The sequence below is a fragment of the Apodemus sylvaticus genome, chromosome 14 (genome assembly GCF_947179515.1).
Source record: "Apodemus sylvaticus chromosome 14, mApoSyl1.1, whole genome shotgun sequence".
In the NCBI taxonomy this organism is placed as follows: domain Eukaryota; kingdom Metazoa; phylum Chordata; class Mammalia; order Rodentia; family Muridae; genus Apodemus; species Apodemus sylvaticus.
The window spans coordinates 9,510,912-9,532,503 of NC_067485.1; the positions used below are offsets into that span (position 1 = coordinate 9,510,912).

The 21,592-nt window shown below is 51.1% G+C and overlaps 1 protein-coding gene across 6 annotated transcripts in view; it reads left to right on the top strand.

Moving 5' to 3' along the window:
* Positions 1-21,592, top strand: part of Klhl3 (kelch like family member 3) — a 130,371-nt gene that overhangs the window by 106,698 nt on the left and 2,081 nt on the right. For all 6 annotated transcript variants that reach the window (XM_052157324.1, XM_052157328.1, XM_052157323.1 and 3 more), the window contains 6 exons: positions 7,563-7,680; positions 8,040-8,237; positions 10,199-10,300; positions 12,573-12,701; positions 16,074-16,214; positions 18,089-18,232. In XM_052157324.1, the coding sequence (XP_052013284.1) occupies positions 7,563-7,680; positions 8,040-8,237; positions 10,199-10,300; positions 12,573-12,701; positions 16,074-16,214; positions 18,089-18,232 (832 nt within the window). The remainder of the gene's footprint in view (positions 1-7,562; positions 7,681-8,039; positions 8,238-10,198; positions 10,301-12,572; positions 12,702-16,073; positions 16,215-18,088; positions 18,233-21,592) is intronic.

The following is a 21,592-nucleotide window of genomic DNA, read 5'->3' on the forward strand; positions in this document are numbered from 1 at the left end:
GTCAGTGCTCTTAACTGCTAAGCCACCTCTTCAGCCCAAATGATAGATATCTTAAAAAAAGAAGCAATGATCTAGGACCCAGCGCTGACCCACTGCCTACCTCTCATTTGTTTTCTGCTGTCTTCAGCGCCCACGTGTGTGCTTTTGCATGCATGTTATAAGGACAGAAACCCTGCTTTATAGAAATGTTCTTCAGTTCAGCCTGCAAAAGTACCCAATGCCAAGTGAACCTAGCCACCATTCCAGGGAGACTACAAGACACTTGGATTACATAGACAAAGCTCCCCCCACCCCCGTACTTGGCTGCACTTGGCTGTACGCTGTCACCCAGGGACTCATTCACTGTGCCCCTCACAGTTGCCTAGCACCAGGGTAGGTTGTAGACATGCAAAGACTTGGAACCATCCACTCTTCAAGAGACTCAAGTGAAGGGAGGGGAATCAGACATACTGGGCAGTTCCATGACGTAGGGGTCATAACGGGGAATGCCCAAGACGCCCTTGCTCTGTGGAGGAGAGGAGAAGCTTTCTGCTGGGCTGGTGCCCAAGATGCGTGCTTAGGTAATGCACGCTGTCTGAGGAGCTCATCTCTGGGCACCGGGTCCCACTCTCTGATGGCACAGATCAGCTCAGGGTGATCTTCTTCTCCGGTCCCTGTCCTTGTCACCGGATGCATCTACAATAACACAGGATACTGCTCACAGAGCAGTAGCCTCTCATGTTTTATGCTGAGCGTTAGACACATGCTATCCGCCTTTGTGCGTCAGGAGGCTCTGCTTGTGGAGAACCCTGGGGTGTGGTAGGATTGAGGGATTCACCTAGGGCTTTCCAGCTAGTCCGTGCCCATGCAAGGGATGATGGTCGCCATGGTGATGACAGTCCTGGATCTCAGTTACCTAGCAATGGGCTAAGCTCCCTACAGTTGCTCCCTCAGAAAGTGCCTGCAGTTGCCCCGTTTTTGAAGATAGGGAATTGGTTCTCAGGATGCTGCTTACTCGCCATGGCCTATGCGTCGACTATTTCCATATTCCGAGTTCCTCTAACCTTGCTGGCTCAGCCCAACAAATATTGAGTGTCCTGAAGTTTCTGAGGGCAGGTGTCCCAGGTGGCTTAGCTGGATTGTGCCAGCTTTGGTTTCCCATGAAGCCAAGCTGGTGGTCATGCGGACAGTCTCCTGAAGGCTCATCTAGGGAAAACCTCACTCATGCGGTTGCCAGCAGACTCAGTTTCTCCCTCGTGGGTCTCCATGCAAGGTCACCGGCTTCTCCAGCGAGGGACTCTAATGTGTGAAAGTGAGGGTTCTCTCAAGGCAGCCCTTGCTGTGACCTCATCGCAGGACGTCCATCCCACGCCCTGTGCTGTTCTCTCTGATAGACACAATCACCAAGGCAGCACACACATGAAGGGTGGAGAATTAATTTGGTGCCTGAGTAGGAGGATCAGATGTCTGCCCTGTCTTTGAAGTGCAGCCAGAGAGTGGTTAGGCCAAGTTTTAAGCTGAAGGTGAGGAGGAGCCCTAGAGTCGAGCTCCGAACTGTTCTATGGCGATGGCCTCCAAATGCCACAGAAGCCTTTTATCTCAGACCTCGGTGGGAAAACAGAGTCCTGACTCCTAGGAAATCTCTCTGAGACAGCAAGAGGATTTGCAAATGGCCAAGGAAGGAACCCGTGGGGAATTCCAAGGGCAGACTGGTTTGGGCTGTCACAGTTTCAGCCCAGACAGGCTTTCAGACTTGGAGAACCAAAGGGAGGGGAGAGAGATTAGCACTGTCTCAGCGTTTCTCAGCAATGACTGTCTGCGAGCAAAGCCTTTCCCTGAAACGAACAGGCAGACCTCCCTGAGACAGCTTCAGAGGGTGCTGGGAATGTGTTCCCCAGCCGGGACGAGGCAGCTCATCCTGACACACTCCAGCAGGAGCGTCTAATACCATCTTGGCTCCTGCACCTTGGGCACCCAGCACTCTCCCTGAGGCTGGGTTGCTATGGACAACCAGAGGCTGCCTTTCAGTCTCAGAGCCTGCATTGCCCAGCTCCACAGATGGCAGCAAGAAAACAAACAAACAAACAAACATCAGGTTCCAGGAGGAGCAAAGGAGACCTTCGGGAATGTTCTGAGCACGGTGCTTTCCTGTGATTGCAGCTCCGTGGGCGCCTCTATCTCCCCTTCAGAAGTGATGCAAAAAGCCTTTTAGGATGGGCATGCAGGCCACGGCAGCCTGCTCCTGACTAGGACTGTCCTACTTTTAGAGAAAACCGTCAGAGGCAAAGGCTGCAGGCAGGTAAACAGGGTGACTTCACACCTGGCCCAAGCCCCTTGATGGGCACCGCCTCTCTTCCATCTCATTCCACGCCCCGTCAAACACCCTCCACCCTGACGACCCTCACCGTGGCCCCTTCTTACTCCTCTCTCTCATTCAAGGCTCACATATATTTCTCTTCTACATTCTAAATAGTTTCTTTCAGCAATCTATTTGAGCATCACCAATGACACCCAGAGCCTACCCAATGACACTGCTTGTGGTTTGCCAACGCTGGTAGCAAGTGCATCGTACTACGCCAGCCTGCAGTCACCGTGTGAGAAAGGCCCTGGGTGTCAGACAATGCAGGTGCTGAAAGGGAGGCCTAGGAAGGTTGGAAGGTGTGCCTGTGCTCAGCAGCTGACTAGTAATGCCTGTGCTCAGCAGCTGACTAGTAATGCCTGTGCTCAGCAGCTGACTAGTAATGCCTCTGCTCAGCAGCTGACTAGTAATGCCTGTGCTCAGCAGCTGACTAGTAGTGGGCTCATGGCTGAGCCAAGATGTGTCTGAGCCCAGTGCCCATGACCTTTCTAACCCTTACTCTTCTGTCTTTGGGCTTTGCCCTCATGATTTCTGGTTGTTAGACGCATGCTCCACCCCACTGTGGCCCCCAGTTGTTTCTGAATCTTGCTGTCAGCTCCTGCCAGGGGCACCTGTTGCTTAGGAGCCTGCCTGGACCAGTCTTCTACTCTACTGGACACACTTCCTTCGGATGAACTTTTTGGTGTTAGCCCTGCGGCCCCACGCACCAGGGTAAGAGAGACTCGCTTCCTGCCCTGGCCCGAGGGACCGACTGGCTGGGCCTGCTTTCTGCCCAGCTCACCTGTCATGGAAGAGAGTTTGGACACACTCTACTCTTACCCCATGAAGAGAGTGTGCACAGCAGCGTTGCCCCTCTGACCTGAGACTCTGAGCCCCTGTGGCCAGGGTTGGTGTCGCGATCCACGCTCTGCTCTGGTGTGTTTATTCTCACGGCTCTTCTCTGGGAAGCAGAGTAGTGGACACGAAAGAGCCTTGACTGTGCGCATTAAAGCTCAGTCTGCTGGCAGCTGCCATTCTAAAAACCCGGCAGCAGCCTCACCAAGATAAGCAGCTGTTTGACCTTCCACAGTGACAGTGCTCTCTCCTTGGGAGGTGCTCACGACCATCCTGTCGAGGTGGAGTTCATACTTGTCCATACTCAGGCAACCAGAAATCTCCAGCAAGCAGAACTGCAGCACCCAACACAGTACAACTGAGACCTGGGATCAGGACCCCAGGGCACCCGTAAGACTCTCAAGTACATTGTGGGTTTTAGGAAGATTACATGACAGTCAGTTAGCTATATTGTTATCCCAGAACCATCTCTTCTCTTCCTTAGGATCCCTGCATACCTACCTATCCTTACCCGGGGTCACCTCAGCGGACGGATCATTGTTGCTGGGCATGATAGGATAGCATGTGTCTGTAGTCCCATCAAGCTGAGGCAGGAGGATTCCTCTAGTCTAAGAGTTTGGGGCTAACCCAAATGACAGTGAGACATTTAGTGCAAGTTTTCTTCTTCTTCTTCTTTTTTTTTTAAAGGTTTGTTTATTTATTTATTTATTTATTTATTTATTCACTTAATGTGTATGAGTATACTGTAATTGTACTGATGGCTGTGAGCCATGGTTGCTGGGAATTTTGAATTCAGGACCTCTGCTTGCTCCAGTTGGCCCTACTTGCTATTTATTATTACAAATAGGTACACTGTAGATGTCTTTATATGCACCAGAAGAGGGTGTCATATCTCTTTACAGATGGCAGCGAGCCACCATGTGGTTGCTGGGATTTGAACTCGGGACCTTCAGAAGAGCAGTCAGTGCTCGTAACCACTGAGCCATTTCTCCAGCCCCATCTCAATGGGGGTTATATAGAGCTTTGTGGACACACTGAGAGGCTCCCGAGCTGTGGGTCTCAACCTTCCCAGTGCTGCGACCCTTGGACCTGGTTCTCTTGCTGTGGTGACCCTTCCCAACCATGGAATTGTTTTTGTTGCTACTTCATAACTGTAATCTTGCTACTGTTCTGAATTATAATGCAGAATTCTGTGTTCTCCAGTGGTCTTAGAGGACCCCCGTGAAAGGGTCCTTTGACCACCAAAGGGGTTGTCACCCACAGGTTGAGAACTACTTCTGTAGCGCTAGCCTAGAGGAGGGAGCTAGACCAATGCTCTAAAGTTTGTCAAGAAGCTGAACTCATTAGCGGCCCCTATCCCTCACTCCAAGGATGTGCCCATGGCTGACTTTAAACAAGATTTCTGGGTAGGGAGTGTATGAGCTGACTTTTCTAAACAAGATGTGGGGGAGGGAGCGTACGATCTGACTTTTCTTTGAGAATGATTCTGTTGACTGAGACCAAGAGCTCTGAGTTGAGGCTTGCAGGAAAGACACATGAAGACTGTGGGAGCACTGCAGTGAGGCCAGGCCTGTGCTCTGGGAGCACTGCAGTGAGGCCAGGCCTGTGTTCTGGGAGCACTGCAGCGATGTCAGACCTGTGATCTGGGAGCACTGCAGCAAGGTCAGGCCTGTGATCTGGGAGCACTGCAGCTAGGCTAGGCCTGTGGTCTGGGAGCATTGCAGCAAGGTCAGGCCTGTTGTCTGGGAGCACTGTAGCAAGGTCAGGCCTCTGTTCTGGGAGCACTATAGCCAGGTCAGGCCTGTGGTCTGGGAACACTGTAGTGAGGTCAGGCCTGTGGTCTGGGAGCACTGTAGCGAGGCCAGGCCTGTGGTCTGGGAGCACTGCAGCGAGGTCAGGTTTGTGGTCTGATAGCACTGCAGCGAGGCTAGGCCTGTGGTCTGGGAGCACTGCAGCAAGATCAGGTCTGTGGTCTGGGAGCACTGCATTGAGGTCAGGCCTGTGTTCTGATAGCATTGCAGCGAGGCCAGGCCTGTGGTCTGGGAGCACTGCAGTGAAGCCAGGCCTGTGGTCTGGGAGCACTGCATTGAGGTCAGGACTGTGGTTTGGGAGCACTGTAGCGAGGTCAGGCCTGTGGTCTGGGAGCACTGCATTGAGGTCAGGCCTGTGGTCTGGGAGCACTGTAGCGAGGTCAGGCCTGTGGTCTGGGAGCACTGCAGTGAGGTCAGGCCTGTATGTTTTGGTTTGCTTTGGAAAGGATTAGAGGTCAGAAGAGACTCTGAGCTTTGACTTTGTGACCTGCATTTGGATCTCGGACACTGTGGACCAATTCTAAAGAGCCTGTGACCAGTGATATGGGCAGCGGGGGAATCTGGCATCAGGCCGATGTTGTGTAGTAGTTGCCAGTTTGGGCTTTTTTTCTCCTGAGGTTTGTGCTCCTGCCAGCGCACACAGTACAGACAACCCCTCCTCTCTTGAACGACACACAGTGAAGAAGTAGAAAGCAGTATGGTAATTCAGCATGGAGGAAATTGTTAATGGCATACCATCCAGAAATCCCCACAGTCCAGGGGATAAAATATGGTTCTCAGCATCTACTGATGCAGAAGCAGAGGCCTGGCATCTCCCGGGGTATGTTAACAGAGTCTCAGCCGAGCTCTGGGCCTGCGGAATCAAAGGAAACTTGAGGCAGGGGCCCCACTATTTGTGTTTTTGCAACCTGAAGTTGAAGGGCTGCCGGGTGGATAAGGCGGGCGTTGGGGTAATGCTCAACCTCATGGTTTATGCTGGCCAGCTGGGACTTTCTCACTTCCCTGCCTCTTAAGAAGGGTGTTGAACTGCCAGGGAGGAGTACCAATGGGGGAGGAGGGGCAGTGTGAGTTTGCCCAAGTTTATTTAAATATGCAGACTGTTGTTATCTTTGGAACCTTTGTTCTTTTTTATTAATAGCATATAGGATAGTTCTGAGGTCATGGATGTCACAAGTAAGTAAGGCAGTTCATTAACATAGCCAGAAAAATGGCTTGGCTCTGATTTGGCCACACCCAGTGGTGGCAAGAAATACTCACGAACTGCTATCCAAAATATACACTTAAGTGTGTTTAACCAGGACAAGTATTTCATAAAATAATACCCAGACCTTGTGTTCCTGTGCTGTTCATTTTGATGCGTTCTGGTCACAACCCACCAAGTGGATGTCATGACTCCCTAGTGAAGCACAGCCTGCAGGGGCGCTGTTGACACGGACCCAGTTCCTGTCTAGAACAGGAAGAGGGGCCAAGGCAGCCTCACGTCTATGTCAGGGGGCCTGGGTTCCCTGTCTGCTCTGGCTCCCTTTGCTGAGTGAGCTCTGGGCCGTTTACATGAGGCTTCTGGACTTTACATTCCTCATCTGTCAGTCACGGTGACAAGCAGATGACAACCCAAATTGATGCCTGGCTGTGTCAGCCACAGCCCTACTTGTAGGAGAGAAACACACACACACACACACACACACACACACACACACACACACTTTATGTACCATTTTTTTTTCCAGAGCACTGCCAGTTAAATAACTCTGATAGTCCCCAAAACCACCACAGTGTTTAGAAATTATTTTTTCCTTACCATAGGCGATAGGTACCCTCTGCAGTCCTGATACTTAGAAATACTTATGTTCCATAATATTATCTTAAAAATGTATCTAAAAATCTGTGCTTTCCACTTCAAATATGTTTGTTTGCCTCAGTATAAAAACTGTGCCCCCCATCTTGTGGGTACTGAGCTTGTAGAAGATGTGTTTATTACCACAGTACCCCGAGCCGGGGTGTTCGGAAGGTGGGCGTCTATACTTGTAGTGTACCTGACGTGCAGACTTTTCTTGAATAGGTACTGTCACACACACACACACACACACACACACATACACACACACACATGCACACTGTGACTAGGGCTTTGTCTTAGGGTTTTACTGCTGTGAACAGACACCATAGTCAAAGGCAACTCTTGTAAGGACAGCATTTAATCAGGGCTGGCTACAGGTTCAGATCTTCAGTCCATTGTCATCCAGGCAGGCATGGTACAGGAGGAGCTGAGAGTTCTACATCTTCATCTGAAGGCTGCTAGCTGAATACTGACTTCAGGCAGCTAGGATAAGGGTCTTAAGTCCATGCCCACAGTGACACACCTACTCCAACAAGGCCACGCCCACTCCAACAAGGCCACACCACTTGGACAAGGTCACACCTTCTAATCGTGCCACTCCCGGGGCCAAGCATATACAAACCATCACAGGCTTCCTCTTCCTGTCTATAACTTGGCAAACTGTCAGGCAGCACATGGAAGGGCCACGGGTTGGCCCTCCATTCCAGTGCGTGTCAGTTACTGTGCACTTGTCTTTCCTGAGGTCATGATTGTGGTTGGTGGCCAGGCACCCAAGGCGATCCGCAGCGTGGAGTGCTATGATTTCGAGGAGGGCCGCTGGGACCAGATAGCCGAGCTTCCCTCCAGAAGATGCAGAGCAGGTAAGCAGCCCTGGCCAGCCCAGACTCACCTGGGGTCCCAGCAGTGCTTCCCCAGATGGCATCTGGCTCATGATGGCTGTCACGGCCACAAAGCCTTGCTCCTTATCTCTGCATACGCCCCGCTTCCCACCTGCACCACAGGGCAGCTTGCTTTGAGGCCAGTTCTTATGTACTTGTGAGTTTACGCCGATTCTGGAATCTGCTCAAATCAGGTGAAGTTAGACGCATATGGGCGAGCTGAGTCCCGTAGGCACCCGCAGTATTTATCTCCAGCCTGCTGCGGCCTGGACCTTGTCACCCATCAGGTTGGGCAGCCATCCCCATCCCCGACGCTCACGTCCTGTGTTCTTGTGTTACAGGTGTGGTATTCATGGCAGGCCACGTGTATGCAGTGGGTGGCTTTAATGGCTCTCTGCGGGTGCGGACAGTGGATGTGTACGACGGCGTGAAGGACCAGTGGACATCTATTGCCAGCATGCAGGAGCGCCGGAGCACGCTGGGTGCGGCTGTGCTCAACGACCTTCTCTACGCAGTCGGAGGCTTTGACGGCAGTACCGGTAGGTCCAGGCACGCTACCCTACCTTCTCTGATCAACCTTGTTTTTGCTTGGTCAGTTCTTGGGCTAGTCTCTGTGCCTTGTAGCGATGCCCCAGGAAGGAACCCATCAGATTTAGTGAGTTCTCTTTCCCCCACAGGAGACACTGATGTAATTAATCCGCACACATAGGAAAGGTATCCTGTGGCTTCCGGTTGTGTTGGTTTCAGTCCACAGCCTGTGTGGACGTGTGGTGAGATCTCTTGTCATGGTTCAGTGTGGCCACATGAAACTGCTCTCTCCTCACTAGCCAGGAAGCAAGAGGGAGAGGAGAGACTGAGATCTTAAGTCACCTCAAGGGCCACGCCCAGTGCTAAGGATCCTCTTCCAAAGGCCCCACCAATTCCCAGCACCACTACCTAAGAACAAGCCTTCAGTGTAAATGTGGCTTTCTGGGGCACTCAAGATCCAGGCCCTTAAGTGCTTTCCTCTTCAGTTACTTGGTTCTGGGGTTGGAAGCAAGATTTCTTGTGCCCTGCAGTCATAGCTGGTCTGTGACAGCTGCATCCTGAGGAGGCCCCACACGCAGAAGGGACCCTTCCTTACCTCTCCCATGTCTAGCTTGTATCCTCAGAGCATCATGTAGAGGAAGGGAGTTGCCCTGATGGGATCTGCCTCAGGATTCCAGTCTGAGCATTTTACAGAGCAGCCGAGGGACCTTAAGATCAGGGCTTAAGGTCCTTGGCTCATAGTACGCCCTGACCGGCCCTCATTCTTCCTACTGCCCCACAGAGTACGCCCTGCACCCTGACCGGCCCTCGTTCTTCCTACTGCCCCACAGAGTACGCCCTGCACCCTAACCGGCCATCATTCTTCCTACTGCCCCACAGAGGCCTGCAGGCTACGCCACTGCTCAGGGGCCCCTCACCCCCACATTTTATCTCACTTCAAATTTTCAACCTGGAGTCTGGAGAGGGAGAGGAAGAGAGAGGGAGAGGAAGAGGGGGGGGGGGGAGAGAGAGAGAGAGAGAGAGAGAGAGAGAGAGAGAGAGAGAGAGAGTGCGCGCACATCTCTGAGGCTGCTTACAAGCATCTGTAACTCAAGTTGCAGGGTGTCTGATGCCCTCCTCTGGCCTCTATGGACACTGCACACATGTAGTGTACAGACATACATGCAGGCCAAACACACACATAAAAAATAATTGAACTGTTAGTGGACATGAGTTTGGAGAGCAGTCATCTGTGCTCACATTATCAGACGGGCTACTGAAGACAGTGAGTCCACCTACAGAGGTAGTCTCTGGCTCTGAGGGAGGTAAACGCAGTGCTGTTTGAACGTTTCTCAGATGGCTCCTCGGTGAGCATGAGCTAGGAAGAGCACGAGAGAAAACTCGGCTGACTGCTGTATTTCTCCAGAGAAGAAGCATGGAGTTCAGGGGTCACTGTTCCCAGCGTGGTCTGACTGCACATGGTTCCTGTGGCCGAATTCCATAAGAGCTGCTTGGCTTCCCCGTGATAACAGTATAGTTGCCATGACTCCAGCCAGGACGCTGTGCCCCATAGCAAGAAGCAGGGAGGGGTCACTGCATCAGGAATGCCAGGGGCACCCCGGAGATCTCCGGCAGACTTCTGCTTAGGGCCAGCATCACCTACCTGCATGGGACCTTGGGACGTACACTTTTAGCCATCCAGCTTGGAAAGTAGAGAAAGACACGGGAAGGGGGGTCGGGGGATGCCAGTGGGGCATCCGCGGTATTTATTTGGGATCAAATGTTCCATTCTGTGAGTTTAATGACTCATATCTATAGGACATGCCCCTTGTTGTCTTACCAGGTTCCTTGCATGTCACAGAACCATTGGTAGTCTGTGGTCACCTTATGCAGACCGAGGAGTTACCTCAGGCTAGGCAGAGGTGTACCAAGCTGGGGTTGAGTCTGTAGTCCTGTCTTAGATGTAGAAATCCCTCGATTCTCTTCTCCCTAGGCCTGGCATCCGTGGAAGCCTACAGCTGCAAGACCAATGAATGGTTCTTCGTGGCCCCAATGAACACACGGCGGAGCAGCGTGGGAGTGGGTGTTGTGGAGGGTAAGGAGGCGGCGGAGGGTGGTGGCTGTGCCTGCCCTAGCCTGTGGGTCTTGTCCTGAGTCCAGCATTGTGCTTGATGCTCCACCCTTCAAGGCACTGGCTGGAGTTAAGTTCATTTTCTCTAGTAAACAGATGAGGGGGAAGCTTCTGACAGCCTGTCCCTTGGCCACCTGTAAGTGTCTCTGCTCTCAGTGGGGGATGGGAAGGACGTTGGAGGCCCAGAGTCAACATACAAACTGGGGTACACTGTAACAGGGAGGGGTGCTAATGATGCTTGGCTAATTCTCTGTTCACCTTCAGGCTAGCAGGACTGTGAGCAAGGCGGGCTTCTTTTTCTTGGGTGTGACGTGTCCCTGGATAGGCTAGGTGTGTGATATGGCTGAGGCAGGAGGGCGTGCTCGGAAGTTCATAAAACATCTTTTTCTCTCACTTATTCTTTCAAGCCCCCTGGAAGAACACAGGCGGGACTCTGATTTTTCTCAGTGGGAAAACCGAGCCCTTGTATTATGATAGTAAATAGCAGAGCAGTCCTCAAGGTCTTCTGACTCCTAATCTGGATTCAGAGTCAGGTCTCGATTCTGATAGGTAGGAGTTTGTCAGCTCAGTACAGGCGGGATGCAAAGGCCAGGATTCCATCCCTCTATCAGGATACATTGTATCATCTTGGAGAGATACCAGTTGATTTGTTAGCCAGAGCTTTGTCTAGCTAGCTTCTCGTTTTCCTTCTTGTTCCTCAGCCAGGAACAGCAAACAGACCAGGGCCTAAAAACAGCATGCACACTCAGGGAGAGACTGCTTGCTTTAGCTGATACAAGATTGGGATGGTTAATGGGGTTAGCGGAGGTGTCCTGATGTTAGAGATTGAAAATATTGACAAGGGCTGGGTCACTCTGCCTGCTTGCAGAAGCCCAGGCAAATGGCTTGCCCTGCAGGTATAGAAGAAAGCTGGTAGCTTGTTTCTCTTGCCCATCCTGCACCTGAGGCTCTGTGGGCTGTGGGCTGCCTCGAGACAGCAGATCGTGTTTCTAAGATTGTGCGGGAGGCATCGGAGTGGACCGTGTTTTACAATGGCTGAGGACTCCGCTTTCTACACGATCATTCTCCAGGAATGCCCTATCCCTGCCAAGGTTATGCAGTCTGGATGACCCTTAGCAATTACAGGGTAATTTGCTACTTGCTGTTTAGAAGAATCCCTCACAAGGGCAAGTTACGGTGTGGGCTGGAGCATAGACAGAAATGCCCAGAAGAGCAAAAGGACAGCAACAGAGATGGGACCACCTGAGCTGGCATACACGGAGAGAACGGCCTGGGTGAATTTGTTTGTCAGCTTTGACCTTGTGAGGAAGGAGCTGTGCATGAGTCCTTTTTCAGAAAGGTCAATTGAAAAAACTTGGAGAAAAACACAGCTCAGTGATATAGGATTTCTGGATCAGGAGCCTTGATGGCACAGTGCTATTTTGGGCCCAAGAAGCTAACAATGTAATCATGGATTTTCACATCCTGGTGGTACCCTCCATGTTAGGGACTCATATAATGCCCCCCAGAATTCTTGATTAAGTAATTGCAACCCTGTGCTTATTTAGCCTGCAGCTAGTGTCAGTTTGGCCTGTGGTATCATGGTATCCTGTAGATCTGATGTCCATAGGTGAAGGAGGGTTTCTTTCCCCACAGAAGGAACTCTCCTATCATGTCTAAGACTAAATGTTAAACCCCATATGTTTGAATCCTTGTCCTCATAGGCCAGGTAACTATTTCCCCCTCTTTGCTGCACCTAGCTCCCAGCTCCTGGCCCATGACTCTCCCACAGGACTTCAGTGCTGTTTTTTATTTAAGAATAGTTGATAATACTTCAGGGTTCTTGCATACGACTCAGAGAACAACGTTGGCATGCAGAAAAACCCCAGCTGCCTCAGCCCCGGTGCACACGGAACACTTCACTTACGACATGGGTGGGGCTCGGGTTTCCACCGAAGAATATTCTCTTCCCTCGTCAGTGTGAGCCTACAGACACACGGTGGTCATGGCGGAGAGCCTCGTAGCGTCCAGTTCTGGTGTCTTCTAGGTGTGCTTTAACCTAGGTGTGCTTTAACATTCCTTCTAAGCATCTCAGGGTTTCAGAGCAGATAGAAGGCAGATATGGGGGTGGGGGGAGATGTGCCCTGTGTGTGGAGAGCAAGCCCAGTCCTCCCGGAAGAAGGAGGCAGAGGTACCTCAGTGGGTTAAGCTCCTGCGCCATGCCAGACACCAGCCTCAGTCACGTGTTCTGTTCCAGGGAAGCTGTACGCCGTCGGGGGCTACGATGGGGCTTCCAGGCAGTGCCTGAGCACCGTGGAGCAGTACAACCCAGCCACCAATGAGTGGATATACGTGGCAGACATGAGCACCCGACGCAGTGGCGCTGGTACGTGAGAGGCTCGGGGTAGAGGAGAACATGGGGGCTGCAGGCTGAGACAAGGCACCAAACTGCGCCTTGTTTCTCCTTAGCCTGCCTGTCCTCCAGTTGTAAGTAACCCCACCACCACATGCCCAGCGGCACGCACACGAGGATCAGCTTTTCCTAGGGACTCCGTGCTCAGCATGGAAGGCGTGGCGTCTTCATTGTCCCATTTTGTGTTTGTCTGAGACAATCTCTCCGTGGCCCAGGCATTCCTTTCGTTTGTGCTTGAACCTGCATCTCTGGGGAGTACAGGCCTACTGTGCACCAGGTGATGTCTTGAAACAGATATTCTTCCCTCCCTACCTCCGAATACCACTTTGTAGCCCAGGCTGCCCTCAGACTCCTGGCCTCCCCCTTCAGCCTCTGGGATTACAAGCGTGCCTGGCCGATACCTCCACCCATCCACCCACCCACCCTCATCTCACCTCAGTTCACCAATCAATGCTGAGTCCTCTGATCAGAGTTTGAAAGTTAAGTCCTGGTCTGAGGTGGATCACTTTGCCCAAGGTTACAGAATTGGAGGCTTGTAGTTAGAATTCTCTTTCCAAGGTGATTGTTTTTAAGCCCTCTAATAATGAGCCCTATCCCTGAGGGAGGACAGGTGCTCCTGCTCTGTTTTTAGCTAAGAAGCCAAGCTGGCCTGCCTGAAACCAGGGTCTTGGGAGCAAAGACAGGCATAGTAGTGTTTATGGAATCCCCCTCTGCCATGTTTTCTTGCTTTTTCTCCATCATGGCAAGGTAATGATCTCCTAAGTGGTTTCCTGTTTCTGTCTCATGGGGAAGTCCAGGTCCTGAGGAGTTGTCACAACAGCCCCATCCTGTCTCTTCCACCTTCCCCATCATACCAGGAGCAGTGGTCTTCAAGAGCATGCCAGGGCCTTAGCTGGTTCCTGGGGCTTCTGATGAGTGATGCGATGATTCTCTGTTTGGGGCCAGTGGGAAGGCCCCACAACTCCTGAGAAGAGGCACTATGTGCCTTCCACGCTCTCCACATGCCCAACCCCTACCCCATCTGTTTTTGGAGACTGGATCATGACCACACATCCAGTCCCTGTCTGGATTTTGTGAAAAACAGGTTGTTTTAAATATTTTTTTAAAGATTTATTTCTTTATTATATATATATATGGGTACATTGTAGATGTCTTCAGACATACCAGAAGAGGGCATTAGACCCCATTACAGATGGTTGGGAGCCACCATGTGGTTGCTGGGAATTGAACTCAGGACCTCTGGAAGAGCAATCAGTGCTCTTAACCACTGAGCCATCTCACCTTAATATTTATTAAATATTAAATATTTTTTAAGAGAGAATTTTTTGTGTCCATGTCGGGTGGGCCATGACATTGATATTTCAGAAGCACACATTTGGAGTTCTTTGGGAGAGCCGTCACTGCTAATCCTGACAACTTGGCCCCTGGTGAATGCCTTGAAGTCTAGAGACCTGGGCTTTAGATCTGAGTGCGCTTGACCTTCCCACATCAACTGGGTAACCCCGTACCCCATCGTTGACACGTAATACCTCAGCTGTGCAATGCACGGGCTGCCCGTGTTCCCAAAGGGCCAGCTCCATTCCTAAATGCTGTGATTCCTCCTACTCCCGCCCTGATGTTTTAGTACTTAGAGCTTCTAGAACCTTCTATTTACTTTCTAAAAATCCATATGTGACTCGGACCAAATGCTAAAGGCCTGGAGTGCTGATACCCCTTCCCTGCTGGCTGCTCAGAAGGTGGTTGGGGTGGACGTCACCTGGCCCATCCTTGGCTGGAGACCCCAGACACCGCCATCCCTGCTGCTTCTATTTATGGGAGGCCCAGACCTTGGCTGGGAGGAGCTCTTTGTTCAGATTACTGTGGAACCCGGTCCTGGGGCGGAGCCCTGTCCCCAGGTCCCTTTCTTCCTTCAGGGCTTCACTCTGACAGAGTTAGGGATGTGTCATCGCTTGCACCAGGAGCCTGTGTACTTATCTCAGTGAGAGCCGGCGAGAGCCAAAGACCTAGAGGTGGAAGGCTCTGTGTTCCAGCTCCCTGAGCCCGGGGGGACTCTATGGGAGTCTATGAACAGGCTGCCAAGGGTTGTGGAGTTGCTGGGGTGATGTCTGGGTGGCTCTTAGCTCCCTCATTAGTGGACACCGAAAGCAGAGGGATGGACGTGGTGGTGGAAAGAGACCATCTCAGGGTTCCAGAAGTGTCAGCGCCTGCTCACCCTGGAAGGGAAGGCGGAGCAACTCCAGGCCTACTGAATTTTCTGAATTGCACAACCTGACACCAGACATTGTTGGTACAACAGCACCATCTGCTGCTAGTTCAGGGCAACTGCCAGGAACCACTGGCAACCTGCTATAACTCCTGGCCGGGATTTTGCATTATGCCCTGTCATTTAGATAGTATCTGTAGGAGCCAATCCCTAGCAGCCTCAGGGAAACAGACCAGAGCAAGACATGAGCAGTTCCTGACCTTAGAAATTCTGGAGCCTCCAGGTCCAGCCCCTGGTCCCACAGCCTGGCTCAGCATTCAGTTCACCGAGATACCCCTTTGGGCTTCTGACCAGCTGGGACTAAGGTTTTATTTTTTCAGAAAGTACCCATCAGAAAGGATGCAGCCTGTCCACAGAAGGCAATAGTCCATGGAATTATGGGTACATTTTCAACTCCCTCTCTCCATGAATGGGAAAGGGCCACCCAGAGGGGGTGTCGGAGAGGCCGTCTGGGTGTCCCAGCTGCCAGGCAAGCTGCCCTCACTGGCCCCCTCTCTTTCTGTGAGGCCTGTGTCTCCTTGCCTTGCAGCAAAGAACTGCTCAGCTCCTTCCCAGGACAGGTCTGATGCCTTCTGCCATCAAGGAGAAGAAGGACTGAAGGAACAGGCTGGCAGGGTGTCTCCCCAGCAATGACCTCAGTACCTGGCTCTGTCTCAGCAGATTCACGGCCGAATAATAAGACGTTGAGGAAAAACAAGACAATGTGAATACGCCAAAGGGGAACCAGGGCATGGTTTACTGTTGAGAATTAGCATCTTTTCACATGTTAGTGGATTTCTTTGAGCCTTTTTAAAAAATCCCTTTGATACCGCTGTATATGTACACACACATACATGTTTACATTTTAAAGGCAGAAACAGGGTTAGGTTGGCTTTGCACCTCATTGTTTGCAGGCTGCCTGTCTTAGGGGGACCTGGGCAGGGCATCTTGTTTTACAGATTAGGGCAATGAGGTCCAGGGAGACAGAACTTGCTCCCCAAGTCACTCAGCTGGCACTGGCTATCCAGGGGTGTGTATGAGGCCTCTTGGATTCTGGTTCTTGTGGTGAGCCTGAGGCCTGGACCCTGTGCTCTGCCTTTCAGGGGTTGGGGTGCTCAGCGGACAGCTGTATGCCACTGGGGGACATGATGGACCCTTGGTGAGGAAGAGTGTTGAAGTTTACGATCCTGGGACAAACACCTGGAAGCAGGTGGCAGACATGAACATGTGCCGGCGTAATGCAGGTAACGTGACCGCCCCCTCTCCTCTCCTCTCCTCTCCTCTCCTCTCCTCTCCTCTCCTCTCCTCTCCTCTCCTCTCCTTGGGGATCACAGTGCTTCCCTCCAGCTCTGAGTGATGGGAAGAGGGGCAGGATCACCAGAGGAGGTAGCTGAGCCCGTGTTCTGAACATAAGAGTGGCCATTTGTCCCATAGGCTCTGAGTTAGGGGGAGAGAGAACCTGGAACCCAAAATGGTGGCCACAAGGTCCCTGGCTGAGACTCAGCGCAGTCCCTTCTCTCTGGTGATGGCAGATGGCCGCATTCACCAGTGCTTTGCATGACGGCTCTGCTGGTAGCCATGCTCAGGACTGTGTGGGCCCAAGCCACACAGTGGTACTGCATTGTGTTTTTCTCTGCCAGTGTCTGGCTGAAAGGTCCTCATACTCCCACAGTGTCCAAGTCCTTTCAGGCAGGAGAGCCAGACCTCACCTGATCCTCCAGTGTTATCTCTTCTTATTTGTAGTCTTTTATTTCCCGTCCCGGAGTACTCGGAAGGGTGTCATGTTGTGGGGCCCCAACAGCCCTGTCAAGCTGTTTCCTATCTTGCTTCTTGGCTCTGGGAAAGGGTGGGCTAGCTTTGCCCATCACTTCAGGCTGGACTTCCTGAACAGTTGCCACCAAGGCAGATATTACCAGTTTGCTAAACTCACCATGACTGACTTGTTGGAAGTGTAAACAAGGGGCATCGGTAACTGGCTCACGGCCTGAGCCTGCTGGGATACCCACTGGCATTTGGCCATCAGCCGGGGTTACAGGGCCTGTGAGGCAGCTAAGCCTGCCTACCATCTATGAGTCAGGCAAGAAACAGGAATGTGTATACATATTCACATAGAGATACCACTTACTTAATAACAACTGGATCCTGCTGTGGCATTATTGTAAACCTTGCTTTCCTGTCTTCATGAAGGTCTAATTACTGTGTCTTCGTTCTCCCACTTAACATGGCTAGATCCTATTCACCCAGTTCGTTATTGAACACTTCACTTAAGACATCTTTTCTATCTACAGGCAATACTGTAGACCCTTAAGTCAGGGTACACATTGAAAGTGCCTTCTCTAGAAGAAAAGGCCCAAGGTAGACTCTTGAGGCAGAGGAAGGAGCCGTGTTTCAGGCGCCAGGAAGGGAGGCAGCAGGCAGTACCATCCGTGCTCTCACCAGTACTGAGGGTATTGATCATCATTGCTAGTTACCACTTCAAAGGCGTCATCAATCAGCTTCTGTCTGTAAAAAAACAGACCACGGCTGTCTGCCGGACTGTGAGTTTTAAGGTCTTCAACTAAAGTTACATTTCCCTGATCGTCCCTCCAGCTTTATGGAGGCCTTACCTTCAAACTCATAATGTTAATTAAGAATGGGAGAGGGACCCCAACTTGGGGTCCTGGGTGTGAATTCAGATGCCAGTCTTACGAGGGGGTTAGAGGTACAGCCATTAGCAGCTCATAGGCTGGACACAGCATCGTCTCAGCAGGGAAGAGCACAGACATGGACAAGTGGCAGCTCCCTGGAATCTTGTCTCTTTCCTGGCTTGGGCTGCAGGGGAGGTTTGTACGCTCCTCAGGAAATGTTCCCATGGGGAGACCTGTGCCTATAATGTTCTCTCCGTGCCGTTGGGGCACGTGGGAGTGGCCAGGGGACATCTATAGGACCACGTAGTGATGAAAACTCCCTGGTGGGAAAAACGGCCTCTCTAGGAAGGGGAACTCTCAGAGCCCGGAGGGAAGTCTTTGCTAGGCAACAGGAACTGGAGGAAAGAGCTTCCGGGACACGGAGATCAGCTTTCCATAAGGCCTGGTCTTAGGCTTTCCCGCCGATCCCGTGACTTCTGTTTGTTTCCCAGGGGTCTGTGCAGTGAATGGGCTCCTGTACGTGGTCGGAGGGGACGATGGATCGTGCAATCTGGCTTCAGTAGAGTACTACAACCCCGTCACAGACAAGTGGACCCTGCTGCCAACCAACATGAGCACTGGGAGGAGCTACGCAGGTCAGTGGATTTCAGTGTCAGGGACCAGAAGGGATGGGAGCTTGTTTAGCGGGGAACCTAAAGCCTCCTGCAGAGTTCAGTAATTGTCACATGGCCACGTGTCCTCCTCATCGTGTGCCCATGACAGTGGTGATGCCTTCCCCATGACCCTGAACGTAGCCCCGGGATACTTAATGCAGTGTTCCAGGGTTGTTTCTGCCTGACCTGAGCTGTGACGGCCTCGCCACTCCTGGTTCACTCTGAGACACACATGTAGGTGGGAGAGCGTAGGTCTGTCTGCACAGTGGAAACACCAGCTCTCGTGTAAGGCTAGCATGAGATGTGAATGGGGTGCTTTAAGACAGAACAGCTGGAAGGTGGCAGTTGGGCCTGTCTATGGGACATGGCTCTGTTGGATTCTGGGTAATCTCACACACATGCTACCTCTGGTTATGCACTTTAAAAAAAAAAAGATTTATTTATTATATGTAAGTACACTGTAGCTGTTTTCAGACACTCCAGAAGAGGGCATCTGATCTCCTTACATGAACCGACATGTGGTTGCTGGGATTTGAACTCAAGACCTCTGGAAGAGCAGTCAGTGCTCTTAACCGCTGAGCTATTTCTCCAGCCCTGGTTGTGCACTTCTTATGTTAGTTTTTTTCTTCTTGTCATGACAAGTTTCTGAGAGGAACTATGTGTGTGTGATAGAATGTATGTATGTGTTTGTGTGTGCATGTGTGTATATGTATATGTGTATATATAGGTGTGGTATGTATGGAATGTATATGTGTGTAAGTATGGTATGTATGGAATGTATGTATATATGTGTGTGTATGTAGTGCATGTGTTTGTGTATGTGCGTGTGTATGTATGGAATGTATGTATGTGTGTATGGGTATGTTTGTGTAAGTATGGTATGTATGGAATGTATGTATGTGTGTATATGTGTTTGTGTATTTATGTATAGCATGTATGTGTGTGTATATGTGTATGTGTGTATATGTATGTGTGTATGTGTGTATATGTGTTTGTGTCTATGTGTGTTTATGTGTGTGTCAGGAAGGACTTATTTTGTTGGGAATTTCAGTCCTTTGTCTCTTGGCTACTTTGTTTCTGGGTGGTTGTGAGACTCAGCCTGTGGACTGACCCTACAGGCAGCCTGTGGGAGAATGGATCCTGCCAGCCAGGCTGCAGAGGCCTGAGTGGGAAATCAGGTTCAAGTGCCTTTCCGTGGCACCTCCAGTGACTCCCTCCCTCCACCTCCTAAGGTTTCTTGCACCTCCCAGAATAGCATGGCCAACTGGGCTCCAAACCCTCAACATGTGTGCCTGTCATGGTTGTTCAGTATTCCAGCTGCAGCTCCCTGCCAGGGTGCGAGGTACAGTGTCTACAGCCCCTCTCATCTTCTCAGCAGCCCTCAGGCTGCACTGGACTGCACTCTTGCATCTCACAGCTGAATTCTGGAGACTCAGTAATCACCAAAGGCTAATAAGCATACATCAAAGACAGAGCTCAAACTGGTCTGACTTCTATCTAAGCCGTGCCCCCTTATGACGTCCCAGCCCAGGGCTGAGTGTAGAGACTGGGCAGTAATGCACAGACTGGGCAGTAATGCACGGCTGGGCAGTAATGCACGGCTGGGCAGTAATGCATGGACTGGGCAGTAATGCACGGCTGGGCAGTAATGCACAGACTGGTAGAGAGTGTGGTGCCAAGTTGAGTGTAGCTCCAGGCCAAGAGTTGATGTTGTCGAGGTAAGAGATGTCTCCTCTGAAGCGGAGACATCCAAGCCTAGCTTCTTAACATTTAGATACAAGTGGATTAAATATTTACTTACTGAGCACACACAATGTGTCCTCCGTTACCCCAAATATTTAAAAATCACGATCTGGTGTCACCAGCATCTTGGCTCCCGCGCTTCTCCTCTTACCCATTTCCCCTGAGAAAGGTCAGCCATTCCACCCTGCTTAGATGTCAGGATGGCCCCTCCCCCACAGCCATTCCATCCTGCTTAGACATCAGGATGGCCCCTCCCCCACCCCCACCCCCACCCCCACAATGCATTTCTTTTGCTTTCCAGTCCTCTAAGCATTTCTCGCACACTCCTACATTTCCTTCTTTAAGCCATTGACCCTTCTGCTATTTTCAGGAGAATCACCACCTTTATTCCAGAAGCCACAGAGGGAAGCACAGGGCTTTTTATAGGATGAGAAAGTGTGTGGGATCCTCAGGCCCCACCTCCATGTTAATGAGAAGTGGGTGGGATCCTCGGGCCCCACCTCTCTGTTAATGAGAAATGTTGTGGGGTCCTCAGGCCCCACCTCCGTGTTAATGAGAAGTGGGTGGGGTCCTCGGGCCCCACCTCTGTGTTAATGAGAAGTGTGTGGGGTCCTCAGGCCCCACCTCTGTGTTAATGAGAAATGTTGTGGGGTCCTCAGGCCCCACCTCTGTGTTAATGAGAAGTGGGTGGGATCCTCGGGCCCCACCTCTCTGTTAATGAGAAGTGTGTGGGGTCCTCAGGCCCCACCTCTGTGTTAATGAGAAGTGTGTGGGGTCCTTGGCCCCACCTCCATGTTAATGAGAAGTGTGTGGGGTCCTCGGGCCCCACCTCCATGTTAATGAGAAGTGGGTGGGGACCTCAGGCCCCACCTCCCCCTAATGAGAAGGTCTGGGTTGAGTTGGACCCATTAGGATTTTACATATATACTAAATATTTCAAAAGCCCATCTGCCCTTTCCAGAACTGGTGGGAAGGAGACAATCAAAATATTTTGTACACAAACCAGCCAACCAAGTGAATGCATCATCTTAAAACCCAGGGAATAGATCTGATATGCAAAGATTTAATGCCCGCATTACTAATCTGTGCATTGCTTATAACAATATCCTCTCTCTTTCCCCGAAAATCGTAATAATTAATGTTTGACATCGGGGAAATAGTTAAATATTCTATGGAATGTTTATTCAGTGGGCTTGGTTTTCTGTCTTTTTAAAAACTAAAAATAGACTCTTTTCGTACTGTATATTCTAATTCTCTGTCCTCCTCTGAACTCCTCCCCAACTCCTTTGATTGCCTGACATCTTGGGTTGAAGGAGGACTGAGGTAGTCTGTGCCTGGTGTGATGACTGCTCTGGTCTTATTGGAGGAGAGGGAATTCGAAGAATTGTCAGTTCTGAAAATGGATACTGAAGTCCCAGATCTGCCACTAGTCCTGGTCCCCAGGCAAGGCACTGAGTCTGATGGACCTCTGTGGTCTGATGTATAGGGATACAATTAGATTGCGCCTCTGAGGGCTTTAAAGAGAATGAAACGTGATACTGCGTATAAAGTTTGTAGAACAGTGCCTGCCTGGTATGAGCCACCACAGACCAATGCATT